Below are 25,412 nucleotides of genomic sequence, written 5' to 3'. Positions count from 1 at the left end.
AGAGATTTGGGCCGTGTCCCACCCTGGTGCCATCCCAGTCCCTCCATCAGGAGCAGAGTGTTTGCACTGGAATTGTGTTAATTCTGTTTTTTATGTGGAGCTCTTCATCTGCACAATTTGTTTGGTGTCAGAGAAGAGCTCTGGTCTTTTTGTCACTGATTTTAATGGGACTTTGAATATTCCAGGTATTATATACCAATATATTCAGGAAAACAGTGTTTCTCAGGTGCTGATGCACCCTGCAGGGGAGCAGCCCTGGCTTAGAGAGGCAGCAGAGTAGAACCGCTGCATATTTTTGTTTTGCAGCATTGCCCTGGTGAGGATGAGCTGATTTCAGTGATTCTGGATAATTTGCAAATGAGCTGCTTAAAAAATGTGGCATCCCTGGTGTGGTGGGTACCTCAAACTTGCATATTTGAACACGTGTTCGTGAATGGGGACTTGTGTTCAAGCAGAAGGATCTGAGAGTGTGTGTGATGATCATTGAAATATCATTGTGATAATGAAAGGCAAACTGGGAGCATTTAGAGGGGAATTGTCCTTGTTTAGTGGTTTAATCATTTGTTGTGCTATTTTTAAAGCTGGAATAGTTCACAGGAATAGTGGGAGAATATGCTTTATGCATTATTTGAGAGGATGCTTTATAAAAAAGGCTGAAATGAATAAATTTAATAATTCAGGTTTCTCCACCATCATCTGTAATATTTGCAGATGAGCTGGATCTGTATGTTACAGATATTCTCTTTCCTGCCAGCAGCTTCCAAGCCTGTTCTGCTGAGTGCAGAGCACACCAGGGAGGAAAAAAAGTGAGGTGGACTTGAATTATGTGGTTACCAAAATAATGGTGACAGTCAGGTGTGTCCAGAAGAGGTGCAGGAGCGAGCAGTGCCCTGTTTGTGGTCAGATCCTGGAGGTACCTGAGGCTGATCCTGGGCATCTCCAGAGCTTGGTGACATGGCTACAAAGTGGTTCATTTTGTCCCTTAATACTGATTTTAGGTCAAAAGCTGCTCTAGCTCGTGTTCAGTGATCTCTGCTGCAGCCCCTGGGAGTGTGGTAGGGGAGACAGGGAGAGCAGGAACTTCCTTGTGCCTCCCCTGGATGCTGCTGGTGTTCCCAAGGCAGCCCTGGATGGGAGAGGAGCCATTCACCGGCCACGTGTCTGTGGGAGGAGGAGATTCTGGGCTCTTCTGGGATGCTCTGGCTGAGGCTTTCTCTCTGCCTTCAATAACACAGCTTTTCACATCAGATAAAAAGTAAAATCTAGCTGTAACCTTCAGTCTCCAGATGTTCTGTGCGTTCTCGCAGGAACGGGAGCAGCTGCCTGTGGGGAGGCCAGGAAAGCCTCTTCCCCTGGCACTGAGTTTGTGCTGATGCACCTTTCTCAAAATCCAGGGCATGCAGAAACCAAAGCTTGGGGGAAATCAGGTGCTGGGTGTGAGCAAGGAGGGGCAGCCTGAGGAACTGCTGTTCCAGCCTGCGCTGCCTGCGGGGAGTTCATTAGGGAGAAATGAAGAGACAGGGTTTAAATGATAATCCTCTTACTTTCCCAGAGCTGAATGCCCAGAGATTTCCCTCGTTGGAGGGTTGCAGTTGTTTGGGTTGCAGTGATTGAGTTGTCACAGTGATTGGATTTGGGGCTGTGGGAGGGCAGATCCAGCCCAGCTCCACAAAGAAATGATGATTCACAATGAAAAGCCACATCCTTGCTGTCACCATCACTCCACACTTGTGACTGAAGTGACGGGTTCTGCTGCTGTGGAGGATTTCTTCACCTGTGTCTGAGGCCAAATTCCTGCTGTCCAGGCCAGTGACCCAGGGGAAAACTGCAAAAGCAGCCTCAAGGGCTGGTGCATCAACACAGCCGCTCCCCTGCTCCCTTTGTGGTTTTCCTCAACGAAAATAGTTCAGCAGCTGGAAGGAAAACCAAGTCTGGTTGTTAAAAACAGGGATAAGAGGAGATTCCTCATCCTGTGCAATGACCTCCCCCTCCTGTACTTCGCTCCAGGGGCAGCTGCCTTTGGTTTTAGGGGCTTGTGTGTTAGAATTTATAAATCTAGAGACAGGACCCTTATAAGGTACAGTATGAAGAACAATGACTGCACCTCTGAGTGCCCAGCTGGGGGGTTGGAATCAATATTTAGCACTCAACCAGGTCAGGGAATGGCTTGGGAACAGACCGGTGCAGGTTTTATGCAGGAGAAATTGGGGTGGGCTGGGGGTGTTGTGTTGTCTGGGGAAAGAGATGGATCTCTCAACAGCTTTATCCTCTTTCTAGACAGTGCATGTTTTTGGTACTTTATGTCTTGACATGAAATAATAACAAGATGTTTTTGAAAATGTCTGTGGTGGCACTTGGGTGAGTTTTTAGCTGGGTGCTCTCCATCAGTAGTGCAGTGATACACGAGATATAACGAGATGTAAAACCACCTGGGCAAGGGACCTGCAGCACCACGTTGGTCTGTGGCCATGCAGAAAAAGCCTTTGGGGCTGCCCGTGGCCCTGGCAGACCCTGGGTTGTTCTGAAGTGTTCTGACTACTCTGTCCCATTCCTGCCAAGAGATTTAAGCTTGGTGCTGGTGTCCAGGGGGAGCTGGAGCCGAGGTTATGGGGTTGGGAAGTGACTGGGCATGTGAAGGTTTAGAAATGGGAGGAGGTGACAGGAAATGCAGAGGTTTGGGACCGGGAATGCAGAGGTTTGGGACAGGGAATGCAGAGGTTTGGGACTGGGAATTCAGAGGTTTGGGACAGGGAATGCAGAGGTTTGGGACTGGGAATTCAGAGGTTTGGGACAGGGAATGCAGAGGTTTGGGACTGGGAAGTGACTGGGAATGCAGAGGTTTGGGACCGGGAATGCAGAGGTTTGGGACTGGGAATGCAGAGGTTTGGGACTGGGAATGCAGAGGTTTGGGACCGGGAATGCAGAGGTTTGGGACTGGGAATGCAGAGGTTTGGGACTGGGAAATGACTGGGAATGCAGCGGTTTGGGACAGGGAATGCAGAGGTTTGGGACTGGGAATGCAGAGGTTTGGGACTGGGAATTCAGAGGTTTGGGACTGGGAATTCAGAGGTTTCCTCCCAAGGTCACGGCGCTGGCAGCGGCCGTGCAGCTCCTGAGTCACGGTCATGTGCTGGAGCTGCGGGTCCAGTTCTCCTCCTCATGTGTAACTTCAGTAAATATAGACCCAGCAGCCTTCCCTGAGCCGGGGGGATTCGGGAATCTGCCACAGGGATTAACCCCTTCCCAGCCAAGCCAGCCACAGCTCAGCAAGTGATACTTTTCTGCTCGGGGCTGGAAGGGTTTTGTTCCCAAAAGATTTTTCCAGAGGCAGAGCTGGGTGACTCAGCTCTTTTGAGCCTGATGTGTGTACTTTGCCTGTTTATTCCCAGGACAGGCAGTCCCAAGGGAGTCATGTTACGCTGCAGGCTCAGTGTTTATTAACCAGCTCGGGCCTGAGCTAAGAATAACTTTTTTCAGTTGTTTTGTTGATAGTGATTATTTTTCCTTACTTAGCACAGGCAGCAGCTCGAGGTGGAAACAGTCCAGAGAAAGGATTTTCCCAGCAAGTTGTGGGAATACATAAACACTCAGCTATTATCACCTTCCTCCCCTGAACAGCCACAGCTGAAACATAAAATCAGGAAGGTGAGAGCTTTAAGGGAAGCAAATTGCTCTGTCTCAAAGTGGAGCAGCTCTGCAGCGCTCTGTCCTCTCCCAGTAGTTATTTGAACTTCAGGGATTCAATCCAGCCTTTGGATGCTTCAGAACCAACATTTGTCTGCAGACCAGTACTTGCTTCCCTGCCTTCTCCTCCGTGGGGGTTTATTTAGGGGATTTTTGGAGCATTTCCTTGCTGATCTCTTCATTCCCTCATTCCAGCCCCAGTGCATGGAGCCCTGTGTGGCTGCACGTGACCACGTCACTTTCTGTACCCATTTAGCTGCTTGGCACAGAAAAAAAGTCCTTTGGCAGGTGAATAGATGCAATGCTTTAATCAGCTGATGTGTACGAAAAGCAGCAGAGTGCTGTGATTTATTCTGTTGGATCTTTGATAGTTTATTTAGGCTCCCACAGCTGATGTGAAGTCAATACCTGCAGAAATTTATAAACCACTTTCCCCTCTCTTTTCTTCCCCCCTATTATGGTTTTAACACAAATACCAGTTAAGGTAACGTCCCTCTGGTTGGAAACGTGGAGCAGAGGCATTTGTTGTTGTGCAGTAGTTGTAAAACATACTTATTTAGCTGATGTTTGTGGTCTCCAGTGGGACTTTTATTGCACTTGTGACCTCGCACCCATGGGGGTGATCAGTCCAAAATTGCCTTGGTTGATGACACCTTAATAGCAGAAACCCTTCTGTGGCCTCTAGTTAAGCCTTTATATGTTTTTTCTTTATTTATAAATTCATGCTGTGCTCATTCTGGTAGGGTTCAAATACTAAAGCAAGTTTAACCCTGGATTGTGTCACAGTGTCACAAGTGGTGTGTTACCAGTGAAGTGCCTTTGGCACTGCGTTTCCAAATACCTGCTTTATAGTTTTACTGCCAAAACTCAGAGGATTTTTAGGCTTAATGACAGTTGTGCTCCCTTTCTCTCACATCTCCTTATGCTTGGGTAATCACCCAAGCATAAAACAAGGGCTGTTTTGGAGGTGGGTACAGACTTTGGGGCAGCATCAGATACCTGACTTACCTTTGGGAGTCATATCAGAGCTCTGCTCTGTCACATGCAGTTTAAGCCTGAAGAAAATGTGTTCATGAGCCTAAAGATGGGGCAAATAGTAGATATTTTCTTCTGTTGTTGCTGAGGTGCTGTGGGAGCAGCAGTTTAGGATGAGGTCTCATCTCTGTGGAGCTGGAGGCACAAGGAGTCAGTGATCAACTGGTGCATTTATTGGTATTACTTATTAATAATATTTCCCAACACAGTCACCTGTGTGCTCACTGCTGGCTGGTGGAGATACAAGGGAGAATGGCTTTAAACTAAAAAGTAGAGTAGGTCTAGGTTGGATATTAGGAAGAAATCCTTCCCTGTGAGGGTGGGGGTGCCCAGAGGGCACAGGGTGCCCAGAGTAGCTGTGGCTGCCCCTGGATCACTGGAGGTGTCCAAGGCCAGGTTGGACACTGGGGCTTGGAGCAGCCTGGGACAGTGGAAGGTGTCTCTGCCCATGGCAGGGGGTGGAATTGGATGAGGATGATTAAAATCTCTTCCAACCCAAACCCTTCCATGATTCCATGATAGGAGCAGCAGCATCTGGACCTGTGGAAGAAGCCTAAATCTTACCCTGGGCAAAGATCCCAGATGCAGAAAGTCAGCAGCAGGATACTACAAAGGCAGGACAACTTCTCCAGGTTGTGGGTGAAAAGAGTTCCCCTACTTCTCCTTAGCTTTGGGTTATTCATTCTGGAATGACAGACACCACCAGCTCCAGCAGAACCACTCATCAAGTAAAAGGGGAAGAGAGTTGATGCTGCATCTGACATCTCAAAAAAAAAAAAAAAAAAAAAAAAACAAATTAGAAGGTTTCTTTCCATTTAGTTGTTTACATTAATTAGGTTTTGGCAGTGGTGAAAAGAGAGGGGAGGGCTGGCTGGAGTGGATTGGATCAGGGAGCTCCTGGAGGGGAGGGACAGGGCAAGCCTGCCCTGCCCAGCCCTCAGAGGATGCTGCTGCCATCAGGAGCTGAGCAAAGCTTTTAATTGCTCTTGAACCAGAGGCTGTGATGCCGTATTGTTATAAACTTCTCCAGAACAATATTGTCCAGCTAAATACCCTGCCCAGTGTGTTTGGTGTCCTGGATCATAGTAAAGATCTAGTGATGTATTTGGAGACACACATTTTATCATCATTTTGACCCAAAAAGCTGTGAAAATGGGGCAGAAGGGACAGAAGGTCCTGCCTAGTTACATGGTGTGGTAGGAGCAGTGTCCTCATGTGTCTGTGGAGTCGTGTCTAAGTTTTGCTTTTGAAAAAGCAGCTCCAGTAGAGTAGGATAGGATGTGGCTATTTTTGGACTGTGCTCATTCCCCTCATCCCCTCTGCTATATTTTGGGAAGGGGTGTTTTCTGGATGTGTTGTATTTTTCCTTTTTTCTTTCTTTTTTTTCTTCTCCTTGAGTTCCAGTTCTTCTCCAGGAATTCCTGGTTGTATTGTTTCCAAACTATATGTTCATTTGCCTTGTGTGGCACTTAATTCAGCAGGTAATTAGTGCAGAGATGGAAAAGCAGAAAAAAGAGACAACACAAACTGTACCCCTGTGCTGGTACTTCTGAGGCATCTCCAGTCCTGGGGCAGCTCTGGGTGCCTGAGGACAGGAAGGACCTGGAGGGGCTGGAGCATGTCCAGGGAAGGGAACAGAGCTGGGAGGGGGCTGGAGCACCAGGAGCAGCTGAGGGAGCTGGGAAAGGGCTCAGCCTGGAGAAAAGGAGGCTCAGGGGGACCCTTGTGGCTCTGCACAACTCCTGACAGGAGGGGACAGCCGGGGGTGTCGGGCTCTGCTCCCAGGGAACAGGGACAGGAGGAGAGGGAACGGCCTCAAAGTTACATGGGATATTGGGAAATTCCTGCATGGAATGGCTTGTCTAGCCCTAGCACAGACTGCCCAGGGCAGTGGTGAAGTCCCCATCCCTGGGGGGTTTAAAAGATGTGTAGCTGTGGCCCTTGGGGACATGGTTTAGTGGTGGCCTTGCCAGTGCTGGGGAACAGCTGGACTTGAGGATCTCAGAGAGCTTTTCCAACATTACCAATTCCACGATCCTATGGTTCTTGAGAGCAAAAGCTGTTTCAGCCTGGTGGCTGGTTTTTGTGCCATTACAATAACAAACAATTAAAAAAATAATAATGTAAATTATAATATTTTTTTTCAAAAAGAATAAGGAAAAAGGCACTCTGAAAAGGTATTTCTAAATGTCTCGTTAAAATGCGTCCTCTGCAGAGCTCCAGAGCTCCAGTTTATTGTTACTTTGGGCAAATAACACTTGGGGAGAGCATCTGGTGGGATAAATTGTTATAGCCCATGGAAATGGGTGGAAGTAGGAAAAATGTGCAGAGCCTGTAGCCATGGCCTGCCTTCCATCTGGGATGATTTTGGGCTGTTCCATTGCACTGGAAATTCTTTAATGCAGCAGCAGCTTCTGTTAAACACACTCAGGGCTGTTTCTTGCTGTTTGCCTGATTTTGGAGGATTTATTGGAATTGTCTACAGTTCTGGCTTTCCTTGGAAGCTGGTTCAGGGGAGGCTTTTGGAAACAGGTGGCCAGGCCTTTGGACACGCAGGGTTTTGGTGACACTGTGTCATGTGTCTCCTGGGTTGTTTTCCACTGCAGCACTTGGGAAGCTCAGGTGATAAATAGTAGCAAACTCTGACTTATAAAATAGTAGTAAACTCTGACTAATAATTACTAATGGAGCTGTTACTTACTAGTGGAGCTACAAGCTGCTCCCATGAGAGGCAGTGTTGATGAATTGGTCCTCGACAGAGATGGTTTCTCAGTTGCAATATTTTCATCTTTATCTCCATGTCAGTCCCTCCAGTTGATAATGTGTTCTGTTCCTGGTTTTTGGGATGAATCATTGGATCCACTCACTTGGCTTTTCTTGTTCCCTGGCAGGCTCCTTATCCCTCAGGACAGAATGCAGCTCCCACCACGCTGGTGTACCCTCAAGCCCCTCAAACAATGAGCACGCAGCCTCAGACCCGCTCACCGGTAAGGAGCCCACGCTGGCCTCATCTGCTGCTCTCTCCTCCTTGTTCGTGTGTTTCTCTGTCTGTGTGTGTCTGTAGCACGGGGCTGGTTCTCTGGAAAGCCCATTTTACTCACCTGGAAGCACATCCTGAATGGCAAACCTTGACTGAGTTTTTCAGACCCTATCCTGGTAGGATAATTTTCCTTCTAAAGTTCCTAAAGAAGCGATGGAGGGATTCTCATCTACCTTCAAATAACACCATTTATTTTTAGCCCAGTTACTTTCAGGTTCACTTCATTATAGTGTTCAGGTTCATTGCCAGAATCTTTCTCTTTTCTTCTTTTTTTTTCTTTTTATTTTTTCCTTTAAGGATATGTTTTGTGCAGGGATAGACCAAAGATCAAACACAAGCAGTTCTCTGCAGCGACCCTCGGTCTCCAGTGGCCTCTGGGCTTTGCTCCCAAATCAATGCCACCGATCAGTTCTACCCCTGGAGGTGCTCACATGTAACCTAGAGCTTCTGTGTACTCAGATCTTTTTGTGCTGAGCCCCTTTTTCATCCAGCTTCAGGTTTGATCATCCTTCACAGTCTGTTTTTTGGGGGTGGGTGTTTATTGTGATACTGTTCTGCTGTTGTAGGACTTCAGTTCCCCACACCAGGTACTTTCTGGGGATTCTCTGCTTGTAGCACAGCTCCACATGATGTTAGAAGACCCTCCTAGGGCATCAGAGGCTTTGCCCAGGTTCTGGAGGCATGGTGGCTTCCCATCACCACTTCTCAGGGCTCCGTCAGCCGAGGCAGCAGCAATCCTGCACCTCTTCCCCTCTGTGTCAGGACACTTTCAGGTTGCCCATAGCCCCCTGGTGCCTTCCCAGCACTCTTCTCTCTTTAGAGTAAGGTGAACACTCCTGGAACAAACTGAAAGCCTCTGAGGCAGAGGAGTTTGTCCATAAAACATGTATAAATACAGATATACCCAGGGCAAGGACCCCCAAACCTGCAACATCACTGGGGCACATGTCCAGCTCTGGAGGTTTCCCCTCCAGGACATGCCAGGGTTTGTTCTGAGGCCCCTCGACCTCTGCTGATGAACGAGCCAGGTAACGCTGACTTTGAAGTTCTTTGGTGTGGACAGCTGGGAATTTGTCCTTAGTGCCCCATTCTGATCAGTAATGCAGGACACTGCTGCTAAAACTCTTTCCTCAGTAAGTATAATCATCTTTCTCTTTAATTGTTGCAAAGCACAGCTAAGCTGGTATGGTTAGAACTGGAGCAAAAACTTGACTGAAGAGCTGCATCTCTAAACCAGTTTTTTTGACAGCCCGGCAGAACAGTGCCAATACATTGCACAGAAAACTGGAAGAGGAGGAAGGTTTTGGAACAGAGTCCGGTTTACAGGTCCCTGGCTGGAAGAGGCTGGATAAAATACTGCATTGTAAGCAATATAACAAACTGTACTCCTTCTTGCAGGCAATTGTGCCCATGGCACTGTTTTTATTTCTTCTTCCTTTCTTTATTATATATATTTTTTTTACCACATCCTTTTTTGTTGGCTACAGAAATGCACTGGTTTTGCTTCTTTGCTGAAAGCACGAGCTGCCGTGGCAGCCTCTGCCAGGTGAGGTGGTGCCACAAGGGTCCAAAGCTGAATTACAGCTGGGGGGTCTGACCTGGGGTAGAACAGAGGCCAGGGCCCCTGGGCTTTGTCACTCAGCAGAGAGAGATTCTGCAGGAAATTTGGCCAGTAAATGTCAAATTTTTAGGGTTTTGACCCCTTAACTGAGGAGATCTCGAGGAAGAATTTATCTGCACCTGTCAGCCTTGCTTGTATTGTTCTGAGCTCTCCTGTGTGCAGGTTTTGCCTTGTGCTCTGCTAGTGCCCATCTCACCCCATGACTAAAAGCTGCTCCCACCCATCACATCTCATTCCACCTCCCACCCCAAAGCAAATGCAAGACTAGCCCAGGCCTGAGCTACTCCTGCATTTGGTTCTTTGCTTGATTTATTTATTTGTAATTTAGTTATTATTTTTTTCAGTTTATTTTTTAACCGTCCCATTTGGTGGTGAGGGGAGGGTGAGGGTGAGGAGGGGACGAGGAGGGTGGCAGGGTGGCTGTGCCATCCCTGGGCTTTCTGTTGTGCTGTGGCACGGCTGACGTGGGCAGGCAGGGCTGATCCTGCCCCTCCCTCCAGCCAGAGCTTCCTCCATCCTGCTCTGCATCCAAGGGCCATTGGAAGTGCAGAGCTCAGGCTTTTCTGTTCCTCCCAGGACAGCTGCCTTTGCAATCCGTGTTTGCTCCCTGTTAGCATCGCTCCCACGGCGGGAATTGCAAAGCTCCAGCTGGGGAAGGAAAACAAAATCCGGGTCCTTCAGCACTGCTGAAAATTCCCCATTAGCTCTTGGCCATGCCAGCCCCCATCTCAACACTAACTGTCCAATTTTAGGACTTCTGCCAAAAAAAGATACGCTGGAGAGGATGCTGGAGCAATCCAGGAGGGGTGAGGTGTGCCAGCCCAACATCTGCAGGGAGAGAACATTCCTGTGTCCATGGGGCAGTGGGCAGGACTGTAGGGAGTGGGGGATGGGGCAGGGAAGTTGGACCCAGGATTTATAAGGTTTTCCTATCTACTGTCTTCATCTAACAGAGAAAAAACAACCCAAAGTGTCTATTTTAAGCCAGCAGTGACTACTACAGTTTGTTCTGTTGCTTACAGCTATTAACAGCTAATAATTCCTATCAAACAGAATTATTTTTAAAAAATTTAAAAATCAAGAGCCAGTGGTGACCAGTGCAAAATAGATGAGGGCATTTTTCACTAACTTGGAGCTTTTATTTTATTTCTTGTAACACACATTACTTTCCACCATGGAATAAACTTTGACTTCTTCAGATATAAACTTCCAGCTCTTGTTTTAGGTGCAGTGAGAACAAATCTTTTCTGTGCAACAGGGATGAGAGAGGTGCCTTGGCCCTGAAGTGAAGCAGTACAAGGTTTCTGCATCCCAACATTCTCTTTTTGGCTGTTTCTTTCATTGGTGTCTAACACAGAAAGTGCAGCCCCGTGGAAAGGCTCGGCCCTTCCAGGGTACCTTCAGTCCCTTTTCCCAAACACAAGATATTTTAGGGAAGTTCTTTGGGAAGATAAGGACTTGAAGTGCTTTTATCTCCAGAGATTCATCCAGGTACCTGTTTCTCCTCATCCACAGAGCCACTGGGAGAATGCCAAGAGGCTCTGAGTCCTTCTGTTTTATTAAAATAGAAATTACAGCTTTTCAGTTTCACAAGCAAATGCTTTGTTTTTTTATTCTTCAGTGTAAGGCTTAGAGAAAATTTTCCAGGGTGAGAAAACTATTTGGTGAACCAGTGCAGGTCATTCTTTATAAACTCTTGTCCCAGGAACAGCCTGTGTGTCCATATTTACTCGTTTCTGATGGTTTTTATGACTTTCATCCAAGTGTCAGCAAGTGCCATCATGAGGTGAAGGTAGGAGTGTATAAACACCAGGATTAGCAGAGTAGTTCTTGGAAATCTTTAAATCTAGGCAATTTAAGTGTTTATAAAGGAAAAGATCAAATGGACCAGTGAATATTTATGCTTTGCTTCATGTTTGATGGCATTAGAGGAGCTGTAAGGGCTGCAAGTGAACCCAGGCCCACTTTTCCTTATAGAAAATAAACTTATTAAGTTAGTCACTAATTAGTAGTCAGTTTTGATCACTGTTCTGAGGCAGAAAGTAAACCACAATGAGCCCCTGAGTGAGCAGAGGTGGCTGTGCTGAGCCATCACAGCAGAGGCACATGGTGGCTGAAATCCTCTATGGATGTAGTTGTGGTCACTGCAGTTAATTACTGGAGCTCTTATCAGCAGAATTCTCTGCTCTCATTGTGGAGCTCTGCTCATTACACCGAGAATTATGGGTTTCAACACCTAACTCAGCTCTGGAAGTGGGTACCTTGTCATCTTTATTTATATTTTCCATTTCTTGCATTCATTTTTATTTCTATTTTAACAATCAGTTCCTTATTGGGAAATGCTTTTAATGTCAACTGAGCATGTTAAATCGGGATTATTTTCCTCTGCGTGTGGCTCAAGTGAGTGGGAGATGATTCAGTGGCCTGAGCTCAGGGCTGGGAAGCAGGAGCTCCTGTTCTCCATCCAGGCTGCACTGCTGCTGCCTTCAGGGCCCCGGGATGAGCTGATCCTTGGCTTTCAGAGCGGGTGACACATGCCACTCCTTACGGGGGCTTTGCTGTGACCCCAGTGGAGGAGCACAGCTGGAAATGCAGTAGCAGGGCTGGACGTGCCAGGAATGGCTGCTCTTTGCCTCGCAGGGATGTCCCACGGCCCCGTGCCTCCCTGGCTCTTCCCAGCCATGGCTCTCCATCCTCTGCTCCCCCCAAAGCCCCGGCACGGCTCCGGCCCAGCCGCTCTAACCATTGACCTCCACCTCAAACAGTTTCAGAATCTCCACTGCTGCTCGTTTTCAGTTGTTTTTTTGGTTTTATGTGTTCTTCCCAGGCAGGATAAGGAATGCCTGCATCCCTGAGTGCCTTTAGGATCCCGGGCAGCTTTGGCTGTTTGTCCCAGCTCCCAGCACAATGTCCGTAGCGATGTCCATCGTGACACCTCAGTCCCTGTGTGTCACTGTCCTGCAGCAAAGCTTTTGACTGTGTCATTGTTATTTTATTTTCTGTGGGTTTATTTTGCATAGAGTGTGACATTTTGGTTCGTTGTGGTGTTTCTGACTCTTTGTGCCTTTCCTTTTGTGTTTGTTTCTCCCGCCTTTCCTCAGTTTGCAGCGGGGCCTCGACCTGCCCATCACCAGGTACAGTACCTGCCCCTTCGTTATCACCCTGCACTAATTGGCTGGGGGGTGGGGGTGGAGGTGACTCACCCACTAACTCGAGTGGAGGAAAGCAGCCCTGCAGTAGCTCCTGGCACGTGCATAACCCTGCTAACAGCCACCTGCACCGCTGAGTGACACTGACCTCACCCGGGGTCACTGCTCCCATTAACCACCCCACACCCCCGCGGAGGAGAACCTCTAGGAGTCATTGCCAGGGATGTGTGGGATTCCCTTGCCTTCTCACATCACTAGAAACTTGTTCTGAGTATTTCCCAAACGATGGGTGGATTCAGTTTCCTGAATTCAGTTTCTCACCTGAGAAAATCCTGCTTTTCCAGCTCGGAGCAAAGCACATGACTTCCGAGGTCCTGCCTTTGTTGTGTGATACACCTGGTTCTCTGTCACCATTGCATTGCTTAATGTCATTTTCACTAAGCCCACAAAAGCCAGACCTGTAGGAAACTTTCAGAGGTCCTGTTGCATGACTTGGACTTTGTAAGGAACCACCTCGTTGTTAAGAAGGAGAACTAGGAATAGCTGTGGCTCATGGAACTCAGGGGTGGCAGAACTGGGACTTCTCCGGTGTCAGGGCAGATACACAGGCCCGTCAGTCCTAGTCAGGGTGTGTGGAATTGTCTTTTCTTCAGCTCCTACAGTCGTCTTTGCCAAAACGCTTATCCTTGGGGACTGATTTTGATGCTTCTTGTAGGTTTTGAGGGAACAGAGGTGGCACTGCTGGTGGGAAAGAGGAGGAGAGGCAGAACAAGGCAGGAAAGCTCTCCCAGAGCTCTCTTGGCTTGGAAGAGGCGGGTTGTTTCCACAAGTTAATAGGAAAAAAAGTCCCATTAATCCTGTGGTGTCAGGACATGCTTGAGGCATGGAAGGTTTGTTCCAGGAAATTATTTTGTTCTCACTTCACTCGTGTTGCTGAGCAGTTGAACACTGGGATGAGCACCGTGGGTAGAGCAGTAGTAGGTAGGCACAGACCCCAAAATCCCCATCATCCTCGTTCCTTCCAGCTCAGGGAGCAGCAGGGGAGCTGGAGCCTCCCAGAGCAGGGCAGAAAAAGGAGTGTAAGGAGTAGAATGGGACATGTGCAGCTGTTGGCTCGTGGGCAAAGGTGGCATGGGACCTTTGGGCAGTGATTTGTGTGCATGGCTGGACAGGCAGGGGCAGAGGAATGTTTGCAGGAGGACTGCAGGGGCAGCCTGGGCAACGATGGGGGCATCAGGATCCTGTTTAGATTCTTCTGTTGTTGACCTTAACTTCAGGTCAGTGTTTATACTGCACAATACAGAGAGTGCTTTACTGCTCTGCAGCTCCTTACTTCCTTCACAGGTCATTCCTAAGGGATGTATTCACTGGGAGCCATTGCACGTTGTCCTAAAATTTACTGAGCTTTCTCTGAGCAGGTTTTGGCCCACAAGTCTTGAGGCAGCACAGCCTTGGGGGAAATATTCCCGTGACTGGGGCTTTACTGGTGGGACTTGGCCACCAGTCTCTCAGAATGGGATCCAGAACTTTCCTTTGGACCCACTTATGGCCCTGCCCTTACTGTGCTTGTAAATTCCAAGTGTTTTCCCGATTTTATCACAGTTAGATTTTTGTCTCTGTTACATTTGAATCTGCTTATAATGATCCGTGAGAAGCTGTCACCATTAGAAAAATATTCCAGGCTTTATTCCCAGTTACATCTGTCGTGTGCTGCACCAGGACAGGCACAGAGAAACCTGGGCTGTGGACAAGCTGTTTGTTTCCTTTAACCCAAAACACCCATGGTGTGGACTGGGGGTGCAGACAGGGATTTTGGCCCCTGCCACGTGCAGGAGGGTCGTGGCTGTGGGAGCAAGTTCATCCTAAAACCAGCACTCGCTCACTGGATGCTCAAGACCAACATAAATAATTATCCTCACAGGAGAGTTTTTAAACTTGGTTAAACTGTGTAACACAAGCTGAGAGCTTTGAGACTGAGATTTGTAAGCTAGAAAATGCTAAATAAGTAAATTGGCCTCAGCAGGGCTAATATTTACTGCAACAACTCCACCTTCCCTTTGAAAGCAGCAGCAGCACCGTGGGGTTTGCAATTCCCTGTGTCCATCCCAGCTTTTATTAACATGTGCCTTGTATTGATTCTGGGTCTCCTTCAGGCAAATAATGGATTATTCTTCAGTGTTACTGCCTGTAATTATTAGATCTTTAAGGTCCTCAAATGAGCATGATTTAAGCACCTGAAGTTGAATGACAGCTTTATGAGCAGGGTTTTTTCCTGGATGGAAATGCCTGCCGTGGAGTTGGACAGTTACAGTGGGAGTTGATGGAGCCAGTTAAGGCTGAAGGAAGTGTCACCCCACTGTGTGAGAGAAAATAGCAGAGATTTAGGGTGTTAACCATAGTGGCTGAAGGGAAATTAAATAATTGCAGTAGTTCTGACTGGAAGTTAAACGTGCATCAGTAATCCCTGATTCTGAGATCACACACTGAGAATCTGCAGAAAAACCTCACTTTATAAGAGACAGAAAACAGCCCCTACAAAGTGTTTTGGGCAGTGTTTTGCACGGACTTTACCTGAATTTTCTTTCTGAGTGAGGCTCTGGAGTCACTTGGTTGTTTCTGATTCTCACAAAGCACAGTTGAGAACAGCAGTTTTCTTCTAACCCGAGCTCCAAAATGCAAATTTTTGTTACATTTGGATCTGCCTAAAACCCCTTCACTTATGAAGTGACTTGGGGAGCATGGGGTTTATTTTACAAATGGGTGCTCAGAAGGGGCTGGTGTGATTAAAAACAGAAATCAGAAATACACATTGAAATGTGGTCGTTTCCTTTTGACTTGAACTGTGTTTGAGATGGGTTTGCTGCTCATGGCTCAGCCTCTCACTTGAGGTTACTGGTGGAGTTGATTCCAGTTTCAGCTTGGGGTTTCATGAGTTCCTCTGGGTGTAACTGGTACAACAGAGAATGGGCTTGGCTGGGTGCTGTTGTGGAAAAGCTTTGGGACTTGGAGAGGTTGGGAGTTCACTCCCTGAACTGACCCAGCTGACCATTTTGTAGCTTTTTTGGGGTGTTTCAAGTCAGAAAGTGATGGGAAACTGCTGCAGTCACCTCCCTGTCTGCATCCATGAGTGTGTGAAGGAGCTGCCACATCTAAATACCAAAAAGAGCTTTTTCCCTTCATTTTATCATTTAGTAAATAATAAAACAGAGGGAGTCAGAGGGGAAGGAAATGAGCCTTGCCTTGAGCCAGCCAAAAGAGCTGCACTGAGGTGCTGGGGAAGCAGGACCTGGGGGTTTGTGCTGCAGCTCCTGCTCCTGGAGGAGGGACAGCACAAGAGGAAATGGCCTCAAGCTGCACCAAGGGAGGTTTGGGTTGGATATTGTGAAAATTTCTTCATGGAGAGGGTGGTCAGGCCCTGGAAGAGGTGGAGTCAGCATCACTGGAAGTGTTCGAACAATGTGTGGGTGTGGCACCTGGGGACATGGGTTAGGGATGGACTCGATGATCTTAGAGGGTTTTTCCAACCTAAACAATTCTGCAGTTCTCTGATCTTCACATCTCAGGGCTCAGTTCCTACTGCATTGCTCACGCAGGCACCTCCTCCTCCCCCGCCCCAGGCCAGGCTCAGGTTATCCCACCAGCCTTCCTGGTGGCACCAGAAAGTCTAAAAATCAATAACAGGGGCACGAGAAGCTTGAGTGAAGTGCAGAGCTTGGGTGACAACTTGTTGAACTTCCCTTTTGCTTCCATTCTCCAAACCTCCCATAGGGCTCCATGGACCCATCATAACATCCAGCCATGAGCCTAGGAAAAAAAGTAGATGAATGCCCATGTTTGCCAGGCTGTTTACAGGCTCTTACCCCAGATTTCTATTTAGGTGCACCTTGGGGTCCAAGGGAGCACTCCTGGCACTGGGAGCCATGGCCTGGAAATACAGAGCACGTGGCAAATCCATGAAAAGCAGTGCTGGGTGATCAGAGGGGGCTGGGGCTCTCCTTGATCTCTGCTTTTCCTAGGTGGCACGTTGATCATTGATTTTATTACTCTGGGCACGGAGTGATTGGGGAAGAAAATGAAGAAGATGATGGTAAATAAAAGGATTTGGGAGGGTTGGGGTATGTGAGCAGTGACAAAAGGGAAAATGGAAAGGAAGGGCAGAGGGGTAGGCAGGAGGTTTGGAGTGGAAGAGCCCCGGGCTGTGTCCCACAGAATGGAGCTGCCCCGGGCTGTGCCCCAGCAGGGGAGCCTCCAGGGGCCAGCTGGAGGCTCTGGGAATGAGCAGCTGTCCTTGCCCAAGGAGTCCCCAGTGCTGGGAGTGTTGCCCCTGTGCTGGTTGTGAGCAGGTTCTCCAGGTGCAGCAGGAGCCTGAGGAGCAGATCCCGTGGGTGGAGTGTCCCCATCTCTGGCAGTGGGGCTTTTCCTGCACTGCCCTGTGGATGAAGGTGCTGTTGATAGAGAGAGGTCTCACTTCTGCCTCCAGCCCTTTTCACGCTGCATAAACACACACCGGTGGGGCGGATTAATTTTTCCAACCCTCCCTCAGTGAAACACGTGCTGCAACATGCTTACAGCTTAAAAATGACCATTACTCAGTGAATTGTAGTGAAAAAAGAAAAGACTTTTACACTTTTTGGTGTCTTTGGATATCAAAAAATCACAAACTCTGGTGAGTCTCACCGTAAATTCAGCACCTGTACTTGGTTCATGCCACGCTCCTGCATCTCCCCCACATCCCACAGCCACACACCGGTTTTATCAGAGCAGGACTCTGGCAGGCTATTGTTCTTCTCATTTGCTTTCTCCACTCTCACTTCCAAACTTTTCTCCCCAAACAGTTCCCTTCTCCCAGTTCAGGTCACACTTCCAGCATGCTGGGGACAGCTCTTCATCCAGGTTGACAGGGCTGGACCTAAAATCATTGTGCTCACCTTAACAGTGTCTGGTTATCTGAAAGAGTCATCCAGGGCTTTCCTGGAGAGATTGTTTGCTGTGGGGAACAGCTCAGGTGTCATGAAATCTTCAGCAGCACCAGAATGGCCATTTTAAGCTCGTTGTCATGTTGAGGATAGAGACATCACAACTTCCTTCTGTCCTCCCCACCCTTCCCAAACCTGGGGTGGATAATCCCAGCTCATCCCTTCATTCCCCTCTCTTCTTTTCTCACTCCTCCTGGCACAGTTACTCCCTGTAACACATCACTGCACAGCAGCCAGCAGGATCCAGTGTGGTGTGTGGTGGCCTAATTATTATAATTACTTTTTACTGAACAGTTAAATATGTGGCATTTCTTCCCCTCCCAGTCTTGGTGCAGAAAAGGAGAGAAATCCATGGTTGGAGCCAGGGTTTCTGCTTTATCTGCTCTCTCTGTACCACTGAAAGAGACCAGAAGGAGAAACATTTGATGTTTTAGGAACAGAGTACACATAAAGTCTTTCTGTAGTGTCACGTTTCATGCAGTAAATCATAGTTTGATTGGTTTGTGTTTTTTTGGTTTTTTTTTTAACTTTTATACTTCCATATGAAACTTTTCCAGGAGAGTTCTGACCCTGTGGGATTCTGGCAGCAGAGTCCGTGGTACCACTCAGTGTCTTTTCCTGGCTGTTTCTGGAAGGGATGAGTCAGAGCAGGGCAGAAGCTGACTGGAACTGTGTGCATTTAGGGTGCATGTTGTATCCTATTCCTTCCTGTTGATCTGTAAGCTGTTCCATTGGCTTTCTTTCTGTTTCCTGCTGCTTTCTTGCTTCGTTATTGAAGGGAGGATTCAGACCTATACAGGTAACTCTAACTCCTGGTTCTGCATGGCATCAGTGTCTCTCACCTGGTCACTCCTCTGTCAGTGAATGCCTCAGCGTGCGGTGCATCCCTCACCTCCTGAGCTGCAGGGTGCAGAGCCAGAGCCAGCCACAATGCCCATCCCAGGCTGCAGAGCCAGCCCTGTGCCCATCCCAGGGTGCAGAGCCAGCCCTGTGCCCATCCCAGGCTGCACAGCCAGAGCCAGCCCTGTGCCCATCCCAGGCTGCAGAGCCAGCCCCATTTCCCATCCCAGGGTGCAGAGCCAGCCCCATTTCCCATCCCAGGGTGCACAGCCAGCCCTGTGCCCATCCCAGGCTGCAGAGCCAGCCCCAATGCCCATCCCAGGGTGCAGAGCCAGCCCCAATGCCCATCCCAGGGTGCAGAGCCAGCCCTGTGCCCATCCCAAGCTGCAGAGCCAGCCCCAATGCCCATCCCAGGGTGCAGAGCCAGCCCTGTGCCCATCCCAGGGTGCAGAGCCAGCCCTGTGCCCATCCCAGGCTGCAGAGCCAGCCCTGTGCCCATCCCAGGCTGCAGAGCCAGCCCTGTGCCCATCCCAGGCTGCAGAGCCAGCCCTGTGCCCATCCCAGGCTGCAGAGCCAGCCCTGTGCCCATCCCAGGGTGCAGAGCCAGCCCTGTGCCCATCCCAGGGTGCAGAGCCAGCCCTGTGCCCATCCCAGGGTGCAGAGCCAGCCCTGTGCCCATCCCAGGGTGCAGAGCCAGCCCTGTGCCCCTCCTGGGGCTGCCAGCCCATCCCAGTGTGGGCGGGTGAGCGTGGCGCCGCTGCCAGGGCTTGCTGGGCTGCCCAGGCGTGGCCCATCCTCCGGGGCAGCACCTCATGCCAGCGTGGTGCGATGCTTTGGGACCACCCTGGGACAGGTTGCCACCCTTCGGAAAACAGGGCAGGACAAGTGACCTGGATGTGAACGAGAGACACGAGGTGCCTCTGGCCTCTGTGAAATTCTGGATTTTTAGCTCTTCTGGAGATAAATTGGATCAGTTGTCTTGATGTTTTATTTCCCTGGGGTATTTATAAAGGTGGGGTTTTTAGCAGCCAACCCACCTTATAAAAAGAAAATTAGATAAACTTGTTTTTCTAAAGTTGACTCTGAAGGTTCAGCTGTAAAATTCGGGGGATACAGACTAATAATTATTAGTTAGTAAAATTTCTTGCCTGTTTCTGCCTTGTAAAATAGAAAGCCCTAGATGGCCTTGCTGTTCAGAGAAACACAGACTGTCCTGCAGTTTTCTGGAAGCGTGGCAATCCCTGGAAACTAACACCATAACTATAACATTGTAAGGATATTTCAATTCTTTCCCAGGAAGTCTGACCAGTTCTTTATTTTCTCTCCTCTCTCCCCTCTCCTAGTTTTTTCAGAGGCCTCAGATCCAGCCTCCAAGAGCCACCATCCAGAACAGCAGCCCCTCCATCCGTCCCGGAGCGCAGACCCCGACTGCCGTGTACCAAACCAACCAGCACATCATGATGGTGAACCACCTGCCAATGCCCTACCCGATGCCTCAGGGCCCCCAGTACTGTATCCCGCAGGTAAATCCAGCGTCCAGGCACCTGAGGAGCTGCAGAGCAACGTTTGCTCCATGGGGGTTGTCTCAGGAGCTGCCAGGAGGGTGTGGGGATGTGTCTGTGAAATCAGGCTGGTAGTTGCATATCGTGTGCCAGGGCAGGTCTAGATTAGGTATTGGGAAAAGTTCCTTCATGGAGAGGATGATGGGGCATTGGCAGAGGCTGTTCAGGGCAGTGGTGGAGCCAGCATCCCTGTAAGTGTTGAAGAAAGGTGTGGATGTGGCATCTGGGGACAAGGTTTAGGGGTGGGCTTGGCAGTGCTGGGGGAATGGTTGGACTTGGTGATTGCAGGGGGCTTTTCCAGCCTGAATGATTCCAGCATTCTGTGGTTCAGCCTCTCTCCTTTCTCTGTATGAGGTATTTCTTCTGTGCATGGAGGCAATAGGAACCAATCACGTTTTCCAGGCCTCCCTCAAACACAGTAGGAAACCAAGCTCTTGGAAAATATTTAGTGCTTTAAAAATACTTAATTTGACTTAATTGAACCACAGACACTGCAGAACCTTGGGCCTCGTAACACAGCGTTGCAGTCAGGGGAGTGACTCTGTTCTGCCTCAGCTCCTGTGTCCTCCCTGCCTTGGCTTTACCTTACTTCTGGCACTAACATTTGGAGAGGTTTAGGTGGATATTAGGGAAAATTCCTTCATGGAAAGGGTGGTCAGGCACTGGCAGAGGATGCCCGGGGCAGTGGTGGAGTCCCCATCCCAGGAAGTGTTCAGACAACGTGTGGATGTGGCACCTGGGGACATGGTCAGAGGTGAACTTGGTGGTGCTGCTGGTTGATGGTTGGACTCGGTGATCTTAAAGATCTTCTCCAACCTTAACAATTCCATGATTCTGTGATGCCCAAAGCTGTCATCAACCAATGTGAGGACCAGATCCCTGTTGACTGGGGGGCTCAGTTACAGGTTGCCCCAGTCCTTGCACATTGATGGTTGTTTTTGTCCCCCCAGTATCGTCACAGTGGCCCCCCGTACGTTGGGCCACCCCAGCAATATCCTGTGCAGCCACCAGGACCAGGACCCTTCTATCCAGGCCCAGGTCCTGGAGAATTCCCCAATGCCTACGGTGAGTTCTGCTTGGAGAGTTCTTACAGTCTTTTCTTGGTGTGTTTTTCTGTTGTCAAGCTGAAGATTTATAATAACAAGCTGGATTAGCATTTGTTTGAACTTCAAATAGCTGCTAAATTTGGTGGTGTCACAGCCCTGATTATTCACTCCTGAAAAATCCCAGGGTATTGTTTGTGTGAGGGTGTCAGGAAAGACTGCAGCTGCCCAGGATTGCCTGTGACCAGGAATGGGGCTGGTTGTTAGTCCCTGCTCAATCATTATTATTTATTCAGGTATTGTGGGAACATTTGGCAGTCTTGGTTTTCACTGCCTTGCCCTGGCACTACCAGTTAACAGCAGTTAACAGTTCTTATCCCAATGTTTCTTGTTTGGTGTGTGCTGGGGGATAAGAACAAGCCATGTGGGTTTTTCCCTGGATTGGTGCTGCAAAGATAATTTAGTCCAGTGGAAGAGTCTGTAACCCCTGCAGAGGCCAAAACTTGGCCTTTTCATGCATTTGGTCACTCACTGCTCCCTGCCCACTCACATTCTGCAGCCTGTTGGGGGCAGAGATATTCTCAGGCTCCCTTGGGAATTCTCTGTTGGAATTTTGGAGCCTTGGGGTGACTGATTCTCTTCCAGGCTGACCAGTAACAGCCCTGCTCCCTTGGCAGAATTGCAGTTTGCTCTTCACACACAGAGATCCCTTCGGAGGGAGAGAAAAACCCAGTAGCTTCCCTGTGCAGCATTCAGAAAGGTCTTTTATTTTTCCTCTTTTCCTTCTCTTATTTATCTAGTGTGTGTGGAACTCATGGGAATTATTGAAAGGTTGTCTTGAACCCTTTGAACCTGGTAATGCAATTTCAGAATAGGAGAGAGGGTAATTACAGGGCAGCTACTTCCTGGTGGTCGATCCTAGAGAAAATAGAAGAAATATTGTAATGGTTCTTCAAATCTGATCCACTAGATGAGGAAATTGCCCAGTATTCCTCATTTTTTGTGCTGTTACAGGTCTGCTTTCTTACTTCCTGCTTGCTTGGTGCCATTTATCTGTCTTCACTCCTGTAATTAGGAAAAGGTTCATTTCCAGCTCCTTTCCTCTCCTGGAAGCACCTGGTTTTTTGCAGAAAATCTTGGACTCTTTTAGTCCCAGCTTTAGGTTGCTGCACCTGTGGAGCATCAGTGGGTGAAGCCAGAGCTCTCTGTCTTGCAGTTTTCCAGGCAGGGAAGGTTTCACCAGGGATTTGCCTGTACTTGCCCACCTTTCCCTCCTGTCACTCCCTTGCTGTGTATAGGGACTGGGAATGCTCAGTCTCTCTCCAGGTGCTGCCAGGTTTGGGGAACAGCTAAATCTACAGTCCAGGCATGGATAATGCTGCTGGCAGTGCCTTTTCCATCAATCACAGGACTTGTAGCCAGTGTGGCTGCTGGATATCAAAATCATTGCAGTTTGGCAAGACCTAAAGAAGGTGATGAGGGAAAATACAACGGAAGACAAAACTTGTGAGGATGGACAGTGCAATTTTATAACTCAGTTTTGCAGTTTTTCATTCTCTGATGTCAGGGAGTTTCTGTACAACACTGGGAAAGACCTTGAAGTGATCAGTGGGTAGGAGAGAGAATAAAAGTTGGGTGCTGAAGAACTGGAAGGGATCAAAGGCAGGGAGCAGAGCAGAGAGTGTGGCCCTGGCAAATGCACTTGACTTGTCACAGAAGCTGTTTCTTCCCAGAAGTTACTCTTTGTAGGACTTGGGTTTTAAAAATACTTTTCATAAAGGGACAGTCATTCCCTGAGTTCTGCTGGAGCTGGCTCTCCAGCAGGGATCACATTGCAGGTGCTGTGGTTAGGTCTGGTTTCTAGGAGACTACCAGTGAAGGGAATTCACACCTTGCAGGATCCCAGGCTTCCCCTGTTCCCTCACCTTACCCAGGCTCTCCTTGGACACCTGCTCATCAGCAGGGTTCATAGAATCACCAAATCCCAGGATGGTTTGGCTTGGAAGGACCTTAAATCCCATCCAGTCCCACCCCCTGCCATGGGCAGGGACAGCTTCCACTATCCCAGGCTGCTCCCTGTTGAAGCAGTGCGACCCCCTGTGCAGGGAATAACACGCTCTGACTCCATGGTGCAGAAGGCTGAATAAATTGCTTTTATTAAGCTAAATTATATCACATTAATACTATACTATACTAGAACTATATCATGCTAAAAAGATACTAAAGAAAAACCTGTGACTGTCTCCAGACAGTCACGACACAGCTTTGACCCAATGGCCAATCAACCCAAACAACCATCACCAGTGTCCAATTAACAAATCACTCTTCAGTAAACAATCTCCATAACACATTCCACATGTGCCAAACAACAGGCGCAGTGAATAGAGGTAAGAATTGTTTTCTTCTTTCTCTGAGCTTTCTCACTGCATCTCACAACTGCCCAGGAAAAATCCTGGGAGAGAGAATCATGTCTCTCTCTGTTCAGAGAATGTGAATACCACAGCTCCCAGCCCTGCCCAGCCTGGCCTTGGACACTTCCAGGGATCCAGGGACAGCCACAGCTGCTCTGGACAATAATTTTTGATTCCCAGCCTGCATAGATGCTGATGGAGACTTTGAAGCCATATCTGAAGTGGCTCTGCTGACTCTGGCATTCAAAATGAGACATTTCTGGAGTGATTCAGCCCGCCCAGGAGTGTCACTTTGAGCTCCTTGATGCCATGCAGTGCTCCCTGCTTGGACAGGAAAAAGTTCCCTCTCTGAGGATGCAGACAGGGAGCCTGCTCCAGGCTGGGGCTTTCCAGCTCTCAGCAGGAGGAATGCATCCTTGGAAGTTGCAAATCAGGCTGTGCTGGGCTGGTTTAATTTGCTTTCTTGGATTTCACCCTTTGCCTGAGATGCAGTGACCTCCCAGTTAGGTTACATGCACAATCCAGATTTTCATTCCCAGTTAAAGGTTAGTGTAGCTGAATAGATCAGAATGAGCCAGAGGCAAGTGCAAACACTCAGTTCATCCAGCATCCATGCCTAGAAGGGAGAACACCCAGCAGCACCTTACACATTCCCCTGACACCTGATCCATGGGCACGAGGCAGCTCTGCTCTGCCACCCTGATCTCTACCGTGGTCTTAAAGCACTTGGTTATTTATTGAGCCACTCTCATTCCACTGAGAAAACCACAATGAACGACACTGGCTGTTAGGAATGTGATCAGCAGTATGGTGTGATCCTGCACTCATCACCGTGGTCCTGCTTTTTGTGTGTTGCAGCATGAGAAGAGCATTGCTCGTAATTAAATTTTCTGGTTATGCTTCCAAATAGGTTGCAGTTGACCTCACAAATTGTTTGTATTGGTTAGACTAAATTTCTCTACAAAGGCAGAAAACCCCTGATAAACCAGCAGCAAATCCAGCAGAAAACCTTCCTGTTTGTCAGGCAGAGGAGTCCAGGGATGGTCTTACAGTGCCTCTGTGGTATCCACAGCCTCTCAGAAATGGATGATGTACGTGGCCAGTTTTGGGTCATGGAGATCAAATAAGAAGTGGTGACTGAATCTCTTGTCTTGATGGAGCATCGGCTTCTGTTCAGTGGCAGCGGAGCCGAGCGAACGCAGCGCTCCCAGACGGATGTTGGAAGTTCTGGCCAGCTGCACCTCTGGCATTGGTTGTCTGTCCTGAGCTGACCTTGTCCCTCTGGTTTGTGTCATTGCTGCCCCAGGAACACCCTTCTACCCCAGCCAGCCCGTGTACCAGTCTGCACCCATCATTGTGCCTACGCAGCAGCAGCAGCCGCCGCCTGCCAAGAGAGAGAAGAAAACGGTGAGTGGGGCCCTGGGGGACTCAGCCCCAGGCTCTGTCCTGGGTGGGAGCTGCAAGGACATGAATAATGTTCTTAAGATTAAGCCTGAGCTTTACCTGCACTGGAGGCCTTGGCACAGGGTGCCCAGAGCAGCTGTGGCTGCCCCTGGATGATCCCTGGAGTTGTCCAAGGCCAGGCTGGACAGGGCTTGAAGCAGCCTGGGACAGTGGAAGGTGTCCCTGCCCATGCTTGAAGATGAGCTTTAAGGTCCCTTCCATCCCAAACCAGTCATTTTGTGATTCCCAAAGAGATTAAGTGTAATTAAACATTGCACAGTGCTTTTTTTCCTTTTTCTATGGGCGCTCTCTGAGTTTGTGACATCTCAGCCAATCAAAAAGGAAAATAATTTTACTGGTTTTAAATAAAAATAAGCAAAAGCAGCATGGTCTCCCCAAACCTGGAATCCTCACCTGTGCTGCTGCTTAGAGTGTTCCCAAAAAGCCAGGAGGGAATGAGTGAACTCAGGACTTTGGGAGAATGCTGGGAATTGGCTCAAAGTGACAAATTAGAAATTATTGAATATTGCGCCTCGAAAAAGCTGGAAAACCGGTAAGTTGTGGATGTATTAGCAGGCTTGAAAGAACCTGACCACATTATCAAAGTG

The 25,412-nt window shown here is 48.6% G+C and overlaps 1 protein-coding gene across 20 annotated transcripts in view; it reads left to right on the top strand.

The window, feature by feature from the left end:
• Positions 1 to 25,412, top strand: part of EIF4G3 (eukaryotic translation initiation factor 4 gamma 3) — a 143,799-nt gene that overhangs the window by 62,859 nt on the left and 55,528 nt on the right. For 8 of the 20 annotated variants that reach the window (XR_010993537.1, XR_010993538.1, XM_068171825.1 and 5 more), the window contains 7 exons: positions 7,611 to 7,706; positions 9,009 to 9,122; positions 12,482 to 12,514; positions 18,284 to 18,304; positions 19,689 to 19,868; positions 20,858 to 20,972; positions 24,668 to 24,768. Coding sequence is in view for 18 of the 20 variants with exons in the window: in XM_068171825.1 (XP_068027926.1) it covers positions 7,611 to 7,706; positions 9,009 to 9,122; positions 12,482 to 12,514; positions 18,284 to 18,304; positions 19,689 to 19,868; positions 20,858 to 20,972; positions 24,668 to 24,768 (660 nt within the window). In the remaining 2 variants the exon portion in view is untranslated. The remainder of the gene's footprint in view (positions 1 to 7,610; positions 7,707 to 9,008; positions 9,123 to 12,481; positions 12,515 to 18,283; positions 18,305 to 19,688; positions 19,869 to 20,857; positions 20,973 to 24,667; positions 24,769 to 25,412) is intronic. The other 12 variants (XM_068171821.1, XM_068171820.1, XM_068171817.1 and 9 more) reach the window with 5 other exon arrangements.

The sequence above is a fragment of the Anomalospiza imberbis genome, chromosome 23 (genome assembly GCF_031753505.1).
Source record: "Anomalospiza imberbis isolate Cuckoo-Finch-1a 21T00152 chromosome 23, ASM3175350v1, whole genome shotgun sequence".
Lineage (NCBI taxonomy): Eukaryota > Metazoa > Chordata > Aves > Passeriformes > Viduidae > Anomalospiza > Anomalospiza imberbis.
This window is presented reverse-complemented; position numbering and strand designations above follow the sequence as displayed.